This window comes from Chlamydotis macqueenii, chromosome 8 (genome assembly GCF_036417535.1).
Source record: "Chlamydotis macqueenii isolate bChlMac1 chromosome 8, bChlMac1.mat, whole genome shotgun sequence".
NCBI lineage: Eukaryota > Metazoa > Chordata > Aves > Otidiformes > Otididae > Chlamydotis > Chlamydotis macqueenii.
The window spans coordinates 3,162,766-3,179,317 of record NC_141563.1 but is presented as its reverse complement, the minus strand read 5'-3'; the positions used below and the strand labels follow the sequence as shown (position 1 = coordinate 3,179,317).

Genomic DNA, 16,552 nt, shown 5'->3' with positions numbered 1-16,552 from the left:
AGAGGTCACCTTTACTGGTCTCTTCTCTGACCCTTCCCCACAAGAGCTCACTAAACATTTCACGCGCCCCACAGAGGAGCTTCATACTCAAAGTTAATTTCTTCACTTGCAGGGAACTCCACCCTAGATCCTTCCAGCCTGTCTTTCCTGAGAAAGTGGTACTGATCCATTGCAGCACTCTTGGGCATGGATGCAAAGGATGAGGAAAGGGTTGAGGTACTTAATGCCTTCTTTGCTTCAGCCTTTAATAGTAAGACCGGTTGTTCTCTGGGTACCCAGCCCTCTGAGCAGGATAGACCCCTGCAGGGCCCTACTGGCTAGGTGCCTCCAAACAGAGTTCCACACATTGACCACATCTCTCCAGCCTTACCACCCAGCTGGTATTTTGCCCATCTACTTATCCACTCATGCAGACTATGAGATCCTAACTTGACCACAAGAATAGTGTGGGGGATCATGCAGAAAGCCTTGCTGCTTTCCAGGTCAAAGACCACCACCACTCTCCTCGTGTCCAGTAGTCCTGTCCATTCATCACAGACAGCCAAGAGAATGGCCAGGGACAACCTAACTGGGCTAAATCCAGCCAGCTACTCTTTAAGGTACCCAAAAATGGGATCCATGTGGACATGCTCTGGATATCCAGCCTTTAACTCTTCTGCTCATTTTTGACAGATCCATGCAATATTTGGGTGCTGCAAGCCTCCAGGGAGCTCCACCAGTCTCCATGACATTTTGAAGCTGTTTGAGTGTGGCTTCATTGTGACACTAGCCTGGTGTCTCAGCAGAAATGGAATCTGAGACATTAAGGGCATAAGGGCCATTAAAGTCTCCAATAAGACCTGGAAGCTTTGATCTGGAGACCTCCTTGGGTTGCTACACTTCCTTACCCTGATGGCAGGTTCTTCCTCTCCCACCAGGATGTCACACCAACAGGCCTCTCCTCTCACCCTCACACACAAGGGCTCACCACATCCCACAGATGAGCTCCATACACACGATGAGCTCCTGCACACGGAGGGCATCCCCCTCTGGATCATTCCAGCCTGCCTCTCCTGAAAAGCCCGTGTGCACCACTGCAGCACCTCCAGCAGTGTGAGCTGTCCCACCACACCTCACCGTTTATTCCACCGATGCCAAAAGTCTGTGGTGGCACATGGGACTCCTGCTCCTCCTGCCTGTGCCCCAGGCTGAGGGCATTGGTGCCTGGTTGGGCTGCAGCACCTCAGCTGTGGCACCGGGGCCAAGCTCAGACTTGTCACAGGCAAGCATGGTAACAAGTGCCCAAGACCCCATGTGTGCAAATGCTTTGCTGGAGACCAGAGACATGCTGGAGTGCGTGGCAGATGACAGGGTAAAGATGAAATGAGGGACCCACTGAGTCCCCAAGGCCAGAGAAAACCAGGATTGGGCTCTGGAGCCCTGGCAGGAGAAGGCTTTGCTGTCTGTAGTGTCTCTGCTGCCCCTGAGGGGCTGTGGTGGAGGAGAAGCTGAGCTCCAGGAGGTCAAGGTGCTGCTGAAAATGTCCTTGGCTTTGGACATGCTGTGACGCACGAACACAGTCTAAATCATTTGACACTTCCTTGGTTGTATTGTCAATGGTCTGAGCAAAGGTTTGATGGAAAGAAGAACCAACCATGTTTGGGAGTAGCAAAATGATTTGAGACAGCAGTGTGATGGGCTTCCTGTTCATGAACTGGATGAACTTGGGTCACCCCTTGCCTCTCTGCAGTGGTGGGATTCAGTCAGTGGCTGACAGAAACTGAATCTCTCTGAGATGCCACCTGGGCTGGTGCAAAGGCTTCAAATTTGTTGGTGATGCTGTCTGGGGTATCTGCCCTGCACCTGCTCTGACAGGAATGGCAGAATTTCCCGCAGGGCCTGTGCTGTCCCTGCCAGCCCCATGCAGTTGTGCTGCAGCATGCTGGCATCTCCTGTAGCACTACAGGCCTGTAGCTGAGCAGCTGCCCTGCATCAGGTCAGGCAATGTGGGGATGTCCATGAGAAAACTGCCACTACAGGCAGTGGAGATCTAGGACACAGAGCTGAGGGAGACTTGGTTCCATTTCCTCAGCTGACTGCCTCTGTAGGCTACTTCAGACATAATGAACAGGGGAGGTTTTTGTTGCCCTAACTGCTGTCATTTCCATCTACCAAGCAAATTCCCCACCAGGCTCCAGAAGGATGCCCCAAGATGCTGTCCTCTCCATCAGCACTGCTTCAATTGGAGCTTGCAGCTGCCTGCACAGCTCTTGGACAAACTCTGGTGTCACTTCAAATGTCACCAGGTGTTCAGAGCTGAACAACACCCTCAGTCACCAGGAATTACAAAGGGAGCTGAGAAAAACAGCTCACGTGCAGGTGCAGCTCTTTGTGCACAGCTGAATGCAGGCAAGAGGCATCCCACCTCCTCTGGGTCTGGGGTGTGCGTGGGAGGGAGATGGGTCCTGTTCCAGCCCTAGGACTGCAAACCCAGGGTGAGAGGCCATGACTGACTCTGCTGAGTCCTTTCCCTCAGCAGGGGTAAAGGAGATCCCTCCTTGTCACTGTCTGGGCACCCTGCCTAACAGAGGGACAAGGAAAGGTGATTCTCATGGCCAACTCTTCTCCGGAGAGGAGCAATGACACTGCTGGAAGGAAGTGTCTCTTCCCAGCTGCGGGAGGGAACATCCGTGATGACTTCAGCCTGTTTCCCAGCAGGTTCAGTGTTCAGAGAGGGACAGTCAGGGATTACTTCAGTCTGTTGCAAATGCCGTTCCCCAGGGATGACCCTTGTGCCTGTCAGGAGCTGTCAGCCCTGCAGCCCCAGGGACAGCTGGAGGGAGCCCAGAGGGGACAGAGAAAGTGCTGCCTTGGGCTGGGCCTCTGCTGCTGAGCTGGGCCGGGCTCCTGGGATGCAGGGAGCTGATGGTAACAGGGCAGCGCTGCAGAGAGACAGCTCTGCCCAGGAGCAGCTCCTCTGCCAAGCGCAGCAGGGCTGAGGGCTCTGCCTGCAGGAGCTGAGGGGAGAGGAGCGAGGCAGAGAGAGGATAAAGGCAGCCTGCGGTGGGAGGATGCCGAGAGCTCGGTGAGGCAGAAATCTTCACAGCCCTCTTTACGGTAAGTCCCTGGCTGCAGGGCATTGAAGCTGGTGTTCCTGGAGGGATCTCCTGGAGCTCGTTCATCCCACAGCCTGTAGGAACTGCCAGGACGATTCTCACAGTTTCCCCTGTGTAGGGGAGGAGGGGGACGAGCTCTTGAGCAGGGCTTCCCTGCTGCACCATCAGTAGGAGAGGGCATGATGTCTGCCCTGTGTGGGGGGTGAGTGCAAGGGTGCAAAGCCAGATGTGCAGCCAGGGGTGCCCAGGGCTGTCCTTCCGAGCTGGGTCCCTTCACCACTGTGTGTAGTGTGATGCGGCAGGGACTCAGCTGCCAGGGCTGTGGGGAGAAGCTGTGGGTGGAAGGAGAGACCCCTGACAGGACAGGGTCCTTCTGCTGTCGAGAGTGTGCTCCATGGGTCAGCGCTGCTTTAAGCTCCATGCTACCCCCAGGTCATTTCCAAAGGGATTTGTAAAGGGGATGGTCAAAGTGTGGTTTCCCTGAAAGGGAAGGAGTCTGTGCTTTGGGATCAGTCCTCTTGGTTGGCTGGGTGGGAAGTGGGAGAGGGGAATTTATTGTTCCACTCTTGAGGAGACACAGAGATGCCCGTTCTCTTTAGGACTCTCTGAGCTGCTCCTTAGCCCTTGCACAGGCAGAGCTGCCCCCACAACAGTTCCCTGCTGCCAGGAGGTGTTTGCAGGGCAGAGCTGAGCACACGGGGAGTGGGATGGGGCTCTGGTTCTGTGAGCACTGCCAGGGAAGAGACCTGGGCACAGAGAAGCGGTTCCCAGCAGAGACAGCTGCAGGTGGCAGACATTGTCAGAGAGGGAGAGGGAGCTGATGCCAGAAACATGGTGGGAGGGGGGATTCGGGCACCTCCCTGCCATGCCCTGCAGTGAAGGGACTGTTCCTGGAGCAATTCTCTGGTCTTCTTTTGTACACAGCAAAGCCTCCCCTGCCTCAGTGAAGGGGAACCTTGCCATCAGTTGCCTTCCCAGAAACCTGACCACCGAAGAGAGGGGTGAGGATGGCCACCAAAGAGGTTCAGCCAAGACACCAGCTCCATAGGTTTTGTCATGGAGATTTTTCCATGGAGGAAAAGCAACCAAACCTTCTCCTAACCTTTAGGGCCATAGACAATGCAATGTGTGCAGCTGGAAAAGCTCTGACTTTTTCTTCAGGACACTCCAGCTTTAGGATATTTGACTCTTTCCCCGGGGAGTCCTGCAGGGCTCCAGGCTGCCCTTCAGAGGGGCACAACTGTCCCACGGTATCACTGCTTTTCCAGGTGCCCAGTGCAGGAAAATTTCCAGGGCTAGAGCCATGGAAATGCTGCTAGGCAGCTGTGTGCAGGCAGCTGTAATAAGCCCTCAGTGTCCCTGCCTGGGAGGAGAGCACCAAGATCGTCCCTGATTTTGAAGAGAAGGAGTGAGGTATAGGGTGGTGTACACTTGGAAACTGAATTCCTCTGCTCTCAGAAGTGTCCAGGTTTTTGGGGGGGAGAAACACCCGAGAGTGATTGTCCTCCAGCTCAAAAGAGGTGCCAGCACAGGGCAGCTGAGACCAGGGTCTGTCCTCATTCCACACTAAGGGACAGTTCCTTCACCTCTTGGCACTCACAGGATTTCACTTGGAGTGCAGCAGGAATGACAAGGACTCCAACAGTCCTCAGCTGTGGTGGAGCAACCAGAACAGAACAAACCAAAGACAATCCCCACAGCTCACCTCCAGAGCTGGGAGAACTGGTAGTGACAATGCAGAAAGCTCTCTGAAAAGAGAAGTGGATTTCATGTGAGTTCACTCCATCTTCCTATTTACATATTGCCATAGTGCAGGACTGAATCCTGCAGAGACCACGGCACAGCTCCCTGCTCCCAGAGTCACCCTCAGCCAGCACCAAATACAGATCATGGAGGGGACTGGGAAAAGGTCTTCCTGAAAGGGGAGATGAATTCTTGGAGGTATCTATGAGTAACTGAATAGATTTTGCCTAAATAAATCTGTCCTAATTTATTCATGCATTTTCCTCCTTGGACAGCCTTAAATCGCAGTGGAAGGAAATGTCCAACAGCAGCTCCATCACTGAGTTCCTCCTCCTGGCATTCGCAGACACACGGGAGCTGCAGCTCTTGCACTTCTGGCTCTTCCTGGGCATCTACCTGGCTGCCCTCCTGGCCAACGGCCTCATCATCACTGCCACAGCCTGCGACCACCGCCTCCACACCCCCATGTACTTCTTCCTCCTCAACCTCTCTGTCCTTGACCTGGGCTCCATCTCCACCACTGTCCTCAAATCCATGGCCAATTCCCTCTGGGACACCAGGGACATCCCATATGCAGGATGTGCTGCACAGGTTTTTCTTTTTTTCTTTTTCGTGTCAGCTGAGTATTATCTTCTCACAGTCATGGCCTATGACCGCTATGCTGCCATCTGCAGACCCCTGCACTACGGGACCCTCCTGGGCAGCAGAGCTTGTGTCCACATGGCAGCAGCTGCCTGGGGCAGTGGGTTTCTCCATGCTCTGCTGCACACTGCCAGTACATTTTCACTGCCACTCTGCCAGGGCAATGCTGTGGACCAGTTCTTCTGTGAAATCCCCCAGATCCTCAAGCTCACCTGCTCAGACTCCTACCTCAGGGAAGTTGGGCTTCTTGTGCTCAGTGCCTGTTTCTCATTTGGCTGTTTTGTGTTCATTGTTGTGTCCTATGTGCAGATCTTGAGGGCTGTGCTGAGGATCCCCTCTGAGCAGGGACGGCACAAAGCCTTTTCCATGTGCCTCCCTCACCTGGCTGTGGTCTCCCTGTTTATCAGCACAGGTATCTTTGCTAACCTTAAGCCCCCCTCCATCTCCTCTCCGTCCTTGGACCTGGGAGTGTCATTTCTGTACTCGGTGGTGCCTCCAGCAGTGAACCCCCTCATCTACAGCATGAGGAACCAGGAGCTCAAGGATGCCCTATGGAAACTGGCCCAATGGACAACATGTCTCTATCAGGAGTCTGCCTCCCCTTGTCCTCATGTTTCCCAGAGTTTATCTTAAGCCACATGTCTGGATGTATTTCCCTGTGGTAATTCTATCTATATATAATTTTCTAGGTTTATACTGCTTCTCCCAAGGCTTGATCCTGTTAAGCCTTGCACAGCACTCTGTCAGATGTGACCAGTCCACTAGCTGTTCCTCAATAAATGGAAATCTCCTGGGTGTAGTGTCTGAAGGCTGGTTTCTTCCTCCAAAAATGTTGCAAAAGTAAATTGGTCTTTTAAAAAGGTTTTCCTCTCTGCGTTCTCCTGGTGTTTGGGGTTATGCTCACAGTACAATTCATTTCCATTGGACCAAAAAGTTCTGCTTTTAAAGGCTGTCTTCTTGGGGTCCAATGGCCGTAGAGATGGTGCATGGGCTCCCCAATTACCTCCTCAGACTGTTTCAGGTATGACTGGCTGATGGTATATACAATGTCTCTGGAAATTAATTTGGAAAGATAAGGACAGAATGGGGATGTGCCATGTGCCTTGGGCTGGGAGTGAATGGAAACTCAGAAGGTGAAACACCTTCAAAGTTCAAGTCCTTCAAAAGTGAAGCATTAAATCACCAAACCCACAAATGAGGACTCTGTATTGCCATGGCAGTCAGTGGGGACCCAGCGGGTAGAAGGAGGGGAGATGTGGGTGCTGCCTGAGAAGCCCCAGGGCCAGGACTCTGGTCCTGGGTAATGGGGCTGGTGGGGGCAGAGAAGAGGGCAAATGGAGCTGGTATTGAGGATCACTTACAATACGTCTGCAGGAGACCCTGAGACTGACTGGCCTGTGTTTCCTTCTGTCATTATTGCAAGCAGCAGCCCTAGGGCCAATGGGGAGGCTGAGACCTCTCTGTGTCCTCCAGGAGCTGCTGTGCCCTTCAGAGGGGCTGGGGCTGCAGTGTGAGTGCCCAGAGCTCTGCAGCACCCTGCAGTGGGCAGTGCCATGGGGCCAGCCCAGACTGGGCTGCAGTCCTGGGCTGAGCTGTGCTGGAGAAAGGACAGGGGAGGTGGGGAGAGGTGGGGAGTGGCCGGGCTTGAAAGAGACTGGGAGAGGAAAACTCCGGTATACAACCAAGCTGTGTGAGTGTGCAACATGGAGCACACAGCAGGTTTCGCACTGTGCAGAACCAGGTGACCCAGTAAAGGAAGCAAGGCACCGTGGGCACAGAAGGACCCTCAATTGTCGCCATGTTCCCTTGACACTCCAAGGAAGCTGCTTTAGGAGAATTGTCCCAGATCAGTCCCACAAGCGACCATTTCTATCTCTGCCCATACAGTCCATCCTTGAGAAGGGACCTTAGCTGTATGCTCACCGACATCCTCCTCCATAGCTCACTTGTGCTCAACTCCACCACCACTATTAATAAAAAGGAAACCTCTGATGCAACAAATCTCATAGCTGTTGTCACAGCTGGTCTGTCAGCCAAGCCCTTTCTCAGACAGCTCCAGCTAGATCAGGTGCTCATGGCCTTGTCTTGACACCTATCAAAAATCTCCATTGATGGAGATCCCACCAGCTGCTCTGGGTCCTTGCTCCAGTGTTTGGCTCTGAGGGATTTCTCAAAAACCCAGATCTCTCAGCCTCTCCATGTCCATAACGTGCTCCAGGCCCCAAGCATCTTTCTGCCCTCTGCAGGACTCGCTCCCGTCTGTCAGGGCCTTCCTTGTGCTGGTGAGCCCCATCCTGGACACAGCAGTCCTGTGCCCCTGCCAACTTCTTGCATACCTCCAGCCTACCTGCTGTGGGGCAGAGTGTGAGAAAGAGGAAGCCTTTGTGCTCTGCCAGGGCTGTTCAGCAACAGCCAAAATGCTGCTGTGTTATCAGCACTGGGTCAGTTACAGATCCAAAGCACAGCACGCTGTGCACTTCTACAAAGGAGTTAACTCTATCCTTGCCAGATCCAGGAAAGAGTTACAGTTCATAGAGACGAGGAGTGAACGATGCCTTTTAAATGACCTGAGGAAATCTGTGGATCATGGACCCTGGCTCTTATGGGGGACTCAGTGTCCCCAGTATTCACTGGCCAAGTGAGACAGAAGGATGCAAAACAGCCCAGGAGGTTTTTTGTGGTGCTTCTGGAACATTTCTTAGCACAGCTGCCAAATGGGGCACCCAGTCTTCTGCTCCCCTGGACATGGTACTCCCAAAAGAGGAAGAGCTTGTGAGGGATGTGAAGACCAGTGTCCACCTTGGCTCTAGTGACCATGAAATTGTGGTCTCCCAGATCCGCAGGAAATGGCGAAGGAGAGTAGCAGAGCACAGACCCTGGACATGCTCCAATGAGAACTCGGCTTATTGAAGACGCTGTCAGTTGGGATCCTGTGGGGTAACGTTAGCAGGGCTGCATGTATGCAGGAGGGGCAGTCCGCGGTGATTCGCGCGCTAGGCGCGGATAGGTCCATGGGCGCAGGGGGCAGGTGCATCCATGTACGTGGTGGGCATGGATAAGTCCATGGGCGCAGGGGCAGGTGCGTGGGGGGCACGGATAGATCCATGGGCGCAGGGGGCGGGTGCGTTCGCGTGCGTAGCGGGTGTACGGGTATTTAACCCTGTGTTGCGCAGCATTAAATTGAAGGCTTGGCTTGATGGTATCCGTGTGATGCCCTGCTTTCCCCGGAGCGGGGCTCTGGTGCATGCGGGGTAGGTGAGCTGGCAAGAGAGCCGGCAAGTGGTGACCCTGACGTGTGATGGTCTGGATGGTTTTGAGCTGGGGCCGCACGGCGGTCGTGCCTGCCTGCTCTTAGGATGGCATCCGTCTCTGATACAGTGAAGGTATTAAAGGCGTTGGGTAAAGATCTGAATTGTCCGGTGCACAGGGCACCGTTGACGGAGTTCATCCTATGGATGCAGAAAAGGGGCTTGATGAACAAGCCGGGAGAGGTGATGGAAGTGGTGCAGTTGCAGGTGGCGGGGAAGGAGTTACTGGAAGAAGGGGGTGTCGGAATGAAGAGTGTGGCGACGCAGCTAGAGACGTTAGATTAGGTTCGGTGAAAAGACTGCTGGCTAAGGCTTGAGAGGCGTGCGAAGTGTAGGTTGCGGCTTTAACTGCAATCAAAGGAGAAGGGCGGCCCTCGGAAGGGGAGGGGGACGAACAGGGTCGAGATGGTGCGGAGGGGATGAGGGGTGGAGCTCAGGTGGTCTGCCTGGTTCGGCCGGGAGCCTCTGATGGTGGTAAAGGGACGATGGAATTTGGGTGTACTCCCCCGTGTATCATGCCTTCCTTGCTGGAGGAGCCTGACCCGAAAGAACAACCCCCCAAATACGAGGACACAGAAATGCCCTCTGTCTCTCCTTCTGCCCCATCGGCTCCACCGCTTGTAAATTTGCAGAGGGGTGATAGTGAGGTGGGAGCCAGTTTCGAGGTGGCGCCCGAGGAGTCGCGGGATGCGGAGCGGGGTCCTAGCGCTTTCCCGGTGGGGAAAAGAGCCGCGGTCCCCGAGATCAAGGAGAAAGCGGCGGGTGATAGAGCCGCGGTCCTCCAGACCAGAACGACGAGATTGCACTGCTTCAAAGGAACATAAATCAGTTTTAACGAGTCTAACAAAAGTGTTAGAGGAGCAGAACTGTGCTATTAATAACACTGACCTGAAGAGCTTGTTGACTTGGGTGTCCGCTCACGTATCAAACGCAAACCTCTGTAATATCTATACAGTGGGCTCCCGGAACACCATAGGTATTGGACTGTGGGACTGTGTAATGCAGGGTGACCCTGCTGTTCAAAAGTTATTACCGGTGTGGCGTGTAATGTTTGAAGCCTTGAAGAATCACGCGCAGAAAGGAGATTCAACAGCACCCGTTACCCCGTCCGCTCCTTCGTCCATGGAAACAAAGACCAACAGCGAGCCGGAAAATCCCTTTGATCCAGGTCCCAGAGATCCGGAAAAGGAGCCTGCAGTCTTTGGAGCTTCCTTGTTATAGAGGTGGCGTGTTTGTGTGTGTGTGCGTATAAGCATGAAGTAAATGGTATGAAATAAGGGGTGAATACTGTCTTGGTTTCAGCAGGGATGGAGTTAATTTTCCTCTCAGAAGCTTTGGATTTTGTGTGTGAAGAATGTTGATAAAATGCTCTGATAATAAGGGTTGTTGTGAATGAGACCAAGGACACTGTCTGGCTTTCCAAGTCTCGTTAATGAGCAGGTGCACAAGAATCTGGAAACAGGTAATTGGGAAGGACCATTCCCTCTTATGACGTGGGGGAAAGGATATGCTTGTGTCTCTACAGCAGCAGTGAACAAGTGGATCCCTGCACGATGGGTACGACCAGCGCTCCAAGCTGCCTTGCGTCCGTCGGATTGTTAACAACCTGTGTGGCAGCTCCATGGACATCAGTTATGGAAAGAACAAATGTGTGGGTAATTATGGTTAATGCCACAGGACAGGACATCATTTTTTTGTCTATATCATCTTCAAATAAGCCTTTTAGAACATGCTTGGTCAATCTGCCAGATCAGATAGCGGTAGGACGACAATTCTGTGTAAAATAACAGCAGCCGTGAGTGCTGAGTGCTAAATAACAAAGATGGAACTTTTGGGATCCCTAAAGATGGACTTCTGCCTATTTTCTTTAACTATTCAGGAGCTAATGTTACTAGAGGGGTAGTGATTGTAAATGCTTTAAGACCTATACATTGCAACGGTACAGCATGGTGTAATCACGCGAGCACATATCAAAATCCAGACAGCATAAAAGACCTAAACGAAGTACACACAGCTTTGAATCTGATTGCCAAGATAATATAGAGTTTTGGAAACCAGGTGAAATTATTGCTGCTTCAGTCTTTGCACTTGATGTGGCAAGTGGCTAGGCATTAACTATGCTAAATAAATTGGGCTTTTGGCTTGCTAAGTAAACACATGCAATTATATCAGTACTATTAACACTGTTAATTGATATAGGTTCTATACGCTATACTATTTCACAAAACAGAACCGCTGTTAGCCTGCAGAGCACATATTTGACAGGCCTTGTTGCATGTGCTGGCCACACATGCAGCAACATCTGGTCAGGCCTTGTTGTATGCGTTGGCCACGCATGCAGCAACGTCTAGTGGCTACTCTTTCACTGAATCTGCTGAGGATAAAACGGGGGTGACTCGGGGTGGGGGCGGGGAGAGGATCCGGAGCACACTTTATTAATAGCAGGGGACGCCCTGAAGGTGCTGTATCTGTCTCCTTTCTCTGCTCTGACCCAGCTGATAATTATCCTCTTGCTCGGCGGTGGTGTTATTGGCATAGTAGGGTGGGTAACAGAGTAGATAACAAAATCATGATTGTCAGGATTTTGATGGGCTTTGCTGCATGAATATGTTTGACTGAAAAAAAAAATCGAAAGTTAAGACTGATAGAAGCTTATTACAAATAGCTGTAAGATGTTTTACTCATTCATGCTTTTATATATTTATTTTAATTTGTATTTTGTGTGTATTAAAATGTGTGCAGATTGTAATAGATAAAGCGTTGAAACAAGCCTCTTCTCGTAAACAAACAAGGGGAGATGTAGGTCAGTGAAAACACACTGACCTTGGAAGTGGGATACAATCATAGTCGTTGGGAGAAAGCCACGGAATGAGAAGGGAACTTTAAATACAAGACATTGTTAATGGAATTTATGGCTGGTTTCAACAGAGGCCTGCAAAATTAGTCACTGGCTTTGTAGATAAGAAAGTTATTGAAGTTATTATGTTTGTAGTAATAGAGAATATCATAATAGAAAATTAGTAGAAAATAGTGAAATTTAGGGGGTTTTCTTAGATATATATATATAAGGTGTCATTAGTAATCTTATTAGCTTGTGTAGGGCATAGCTAGGTGGTTGCTACCCTTAGCTAAAAAATTGTGATACAAGGCATCATACTAGGTATAATCATTAACATTCCGTGCTTGGTCACCTGTCTATAAAAGTGATACAGAGAATAATACATCAGAACGCACACGCCATACGACGTCAGTTCCGACTGCCCATCTCACACGGTTGGGCTGTAGTGCCAGCCTGTCCAGCATGTCAAGCAGCAAAGCCGAACCAGGCCTTATACTACCCAGGCGTTAACCCCGGAGGTATGCTCCGAACCAGGTACGACAACTAGATATCACAGACTATGCGCTATTTGGCTGTTTCAAATACATTCATGTTGCGATCGACACTTGCTCCTGAGCTCTCTTCGTGTGTCCATTCACAACGTCCATAACACAAAATCCATCCTGCACCAGAGCTGGGCTTTTGCCTGCCTAGGGGTGCCTCGGGAGATAAAGACTGACAATGGGCCGAATTATCGATCACGGGTATTTTGCCACTTCCTGCAGACGTGGGGAGTTTGTCATACGTTTGGCATTCCTCTGAACAGCACCGGGCAAACAATTGTAGAACACGCACACAAAACCCTGAAAGCATAGCTAACGTGCTTAAGAGAGGGGGGAAAGAGCGGTGCGCCGGGGGTCTTGGTCAGTGAAGCGCTTGTGGTACTGAATCATATGTCCTTCGCTGACCCCCAATCCGTTTCCCCTATCCAAAACCATTTTTCCTCGCATCAGCCGCTGTTTGGGGGCAAGGCACTCCCAAAGGTCTGGTTCCGCCTTCCCAGGCTGGGAAGGTCCCGTTGATTTGCTAACATGGGGACGAGGGTGTGCTTGTATCTCCACAGGTGCGGGGACCCGATGGATCCCAGCCTGGTTGGTACAGCTATGGCTGGAGGATCAGCAGGGTAACCGAGCGGTGTGGCACTCTCCAGCTCATCCTAGTGGGATTAATCCTGATTGTGAGTCTTCCAGTGCCAGTGATAACGACTAATTTCTGGGAGCGGTTCACGAACTCAGCACGCGACGAAGGACTGACACAAATGAAGTTGGCATTAGATTATGCCCTTGCGAGGCCTGGCATCGGTTACAGCGACTTGGAGGGAGTCCTAGGTCTCCTAAGCTACTGCTGTTTGGATTCAGCAAAAATGCTTCCTTGGCCTCGGAGAAGACAAGTGCGCATGCTGCCCAGTTAGTATTCAACGTCAGGGCTCTAAAAGACTGGGGGTAGTTTTCGGACCTCTTCAGTTTACCTAGATGGCTAAGAAATATTGTGTCCATAGGTCTGACGATCCTAGTAGTTGCTTTGATAAGGCTTTGTTTGTTTCTGTTATTGTTACCTTTCTTGCATGCTATGATTGAGGGGTTACTAGGCAACTATTCGTGATCAACTATGTTATAGCGGCATCCGCCTCAGGGTACCAGCCATTAGACTAGAATTATTTAGCATAGAGGAGGGGAATTGTGGGGAAACGTTAGAAGTGATGCACGTACGCTGGAGGGGCGGTCCGTGGTGACTCACACACTGGACGCGGATGAATCCATGAGTGCAGGGGTTAGGTGTGTCCATGTACGTGGTGGGCACGGATAAATCCATGAGTGTAGGGGTAGGTGTGTGGCGGGCACGGATGGGTCCATGGGAGCAGGGGGGCGGGTGCGTTCGCGTGTGTAGCGGGTGTACGGGTATTTAACCTGTGTTGCGCAGCATTAAATTGAAGTCTTGGCTTGACGGTATCCGTGTGATGCCCTGCTTTCCCCGGAGCGGGGCTTCGCTGCGTGCAGGGTAGGTAAGCCGGCAAGAGAAGACTGCAAGACACCTTCAGGTGCTGCCCTGTCTCTCAGCACTGCCTCATGACAGCTTGCAGCCAGCTCCATGGAGAGGGATGCAAGATTTGCTTCTTGCTTCCTCCACTCATTATGACATCACAAAATGTCTCGGAACAGCCCTGCTATGACATCATCCTGGTCTCTCAGCATCCTAAGATCCATCCCATCTGGTGCAACGGACTCTTCAGGACTGACCTTACCTAAGTAACCTCTGACTCCATCTCCATCCACTGCTGTGTTCTGGCTGGGCTCTGCCTTTTAGGCACACGCAACTCAGAGACCTTGCTGGAGAAGACAAAGGCTGAGAGTACCTCAAACCTATCTAGTCCTCCTCTTACTAAACCCAGCAGTGGCCACACATTCTCTTCCTTTCTTCTTGACCTTTTCCTCAAGTGGGAACAGCTGATTGTTGTGCCCCTGAACTCCCTTGCAAGTCTCAACTCTGCAGCTTTCCTAAAACCAACCCTATTTCTGAATCCCTTCTCTGTTTCAAGTCTCTGCAGCCATCTCCTGTATGCTTCCTTTTTGCCATGGAGCTTTCCCATGAGTTTCCTGCTTCCTCAAGCTTCTCTCCTGAATACCTCTTCTTCTTTTCCTGACTCTTGGTGCAGAAGGTCTTGGACTTGAAAAGCGCTGTCCTTGAAGACCAGAGTCAGCCTTAGTCGTCACGATCATTAGATACCAGGGTCTCACCTCCCCAGGAGAATGAGGAAGGACAATAGAAAAGTGCAGATGCCCGACCTCAGAGGAGGAGGCTTTGGCCTAGTGGTGTGGTTTGTAGTGGGGGAGCCCATGTGAGCAGCACAGAAGGGCAGCAGAGCTCAGTAGAGCTGGTCCAGAAAGCAAAGCACATCCTGCGCTACATCAAGAGAAGCGTGGCCAGCAGGTCGAGGAAGTATTGCATCCAGTTCTGGAGCCCCCAACATAAAGACAAGGACCAGTTGGAGAGGGTCCAGAGGAGGCCATGAAGATGATAAGAGGGCTGGAGCACCTCTCCTATGAGGAAACACTGGGAGAGCTGGGGCTGTTCAGCCTGGAGAAGAGGAGGCTCCCAGGAGACCACTCTAGTGGCCTTCCACTTCCTCAAGGGGGCCTACAGCAAAGACAGGGAGAGACTGCTCAGTAGGGCTTGTTGTGACAGGATGAGAAGTAACGGATTTAAAATAGAGGGAGGTAGATTTAGGTTAGACATTAGGCAAAGTTTTTTTTTTACACTAAGGGCGGTAGAACATTGGAACAGGTTGCTCAGAGAGGTGGTGGATGCCCCATCCCTGGAAACATTCAAGGCCAGGCTGGATGAGGCTCTGAGCAACCTGATCTAGTCGGGGATGTCCTATCTCCTTGAAAGGGAGTTGGACTAGATGACCCTTGAGGGTCCCTTCTACCCCTTCTCCTCAGGGCTGCTCTCAATCCATTCTCCGCCCAGCCTGTATTTGTGCCTGGGATTGCCACGACCCAGGTGCAGGACCTTGCACTTGGCCTGGTTGAACTTCATGAGGTTGGCACGGGCCCACCTCTCCAGCCTGGCAAGGTCCCTCTGGATGGCATCCCTCCCATCCAGTGTGTCAACAGTACCACACAGCTTGGTGTCATCGGCGAACTTGCTGAGGGTGCAATCCGCCCCACTGTCCATGTCGCCGATAAAGATGTTGAAGAGGGCCGGGCCCAACATGGACCCCTGAGGGACACCACTCGTCACCTGTCTCCACATGGACATTGAGCCATTGACCACCACTCTCTGTGTGTGGCTGACCAGCCAATTCCTTATCCACCGAGTGGTCCATCCATCAAACCCGTAACTCTCCACTTTAGAGAGCAGGATGTCATGCGGGACAGTGTCAAAAGCATTGCACAAATCCAGGTAGATTATATCCATTGCTTGTCCCTTGTCCACCAAAGGTGTCACCCCGTCATAGAAGGCCACCAACTTGGTCAAGCACGATCTGCCTTTGGAGAAGCCGTGTTGGCTGTCACCAACCACCTCCTTGCTCTCCATGTGCCTTAGCATGGTTTCCAGGAGAATCTACTCCATGACCTTGCCAGGCACAGAGGTGAGGCTGACAGGCCTGGAGTTGCCCTGCATCTATCTCCTGTATGCTTCCTTTTTGCCATGGAGCTTTCCCAGGAATTTCCTGCTTCCTCCAGCTTCTCTCCTGAATATCTCTTCTGCTTTTCCTGACTGTTGGTGCAGAGGGTCTTGGACTTGAAAAGCGCTGTCCTTGAAGACCAGCTCTACTGAGCTCTTGCTGCCCTTCTGTGCTGCTCACATGGGCTCCCCCACTAAAATCACAAGACTAGGCCAAAGTCTCCTCCTCTGAGGTCGGCCATCTGCACTTTTCTATTTTCCTTCCTCTTTCTCCTTGGGAGGTGAGACCCTGATCGTGACAACTAAGGCTAACTCTGGCTTTCACATCCATAGCCCTACCTTCCTTCTTTGTGAGTAACAGGTGCAAATGAGTTTCATCATTGTCGGCCCATCTGACACCCGATCTACAGACACCCGTTTCCCAAACTGTCTCAAGACACTCCAGAAACCTCCAGAATTTTTTGCATGCTGTTTTGCTCCCCTTTCAGGTACTCCCAGGGTCATTGGTCATTAAATTATCCATGAGGACTTGAACGGGTTCTTTGTCTCCCACAGAAGTGTCCTCCTCAGCCTGAGGACATTGGTGCATGTCTGCCCTGGAGGTGAAGCGGACAATAGCAAGGAAGAGAGGATTTTGAAAGTGGTTTTGGGTGTGGACATCCTGTGATACAGGAACATCGTGAAGCCTGTTGGATTAATCCATGATGGTATCATCAATGGGAAGGATAAACGATGGGGAAGAGAAGAACCAGGAGGGT

At 51.7% G+C, this 16,552-nt stretch overlaps 1 protein-coding gene across 1 annotated transcript; it reads left to right on the top strand.

The window, feature by feature from the left end:
- The first annotated feature begins 5,480 nt into the window (after window positions 1–5,480).
- Window positions 5,481–6,113, top strand: LOC147599872 (olfactory receptor 14J1-like). Its single transcript, XM_086753705.1, has one exon. It carries the CDS (start codon window positions 5,481–5,483, stop codon window positions 6,111–6,113), a length of 633 nt encoding a protein of 210 aa, XP_086609831.1.
- Window positions 6,114–16,552: the final 10,439 nt, after the last annotated feature.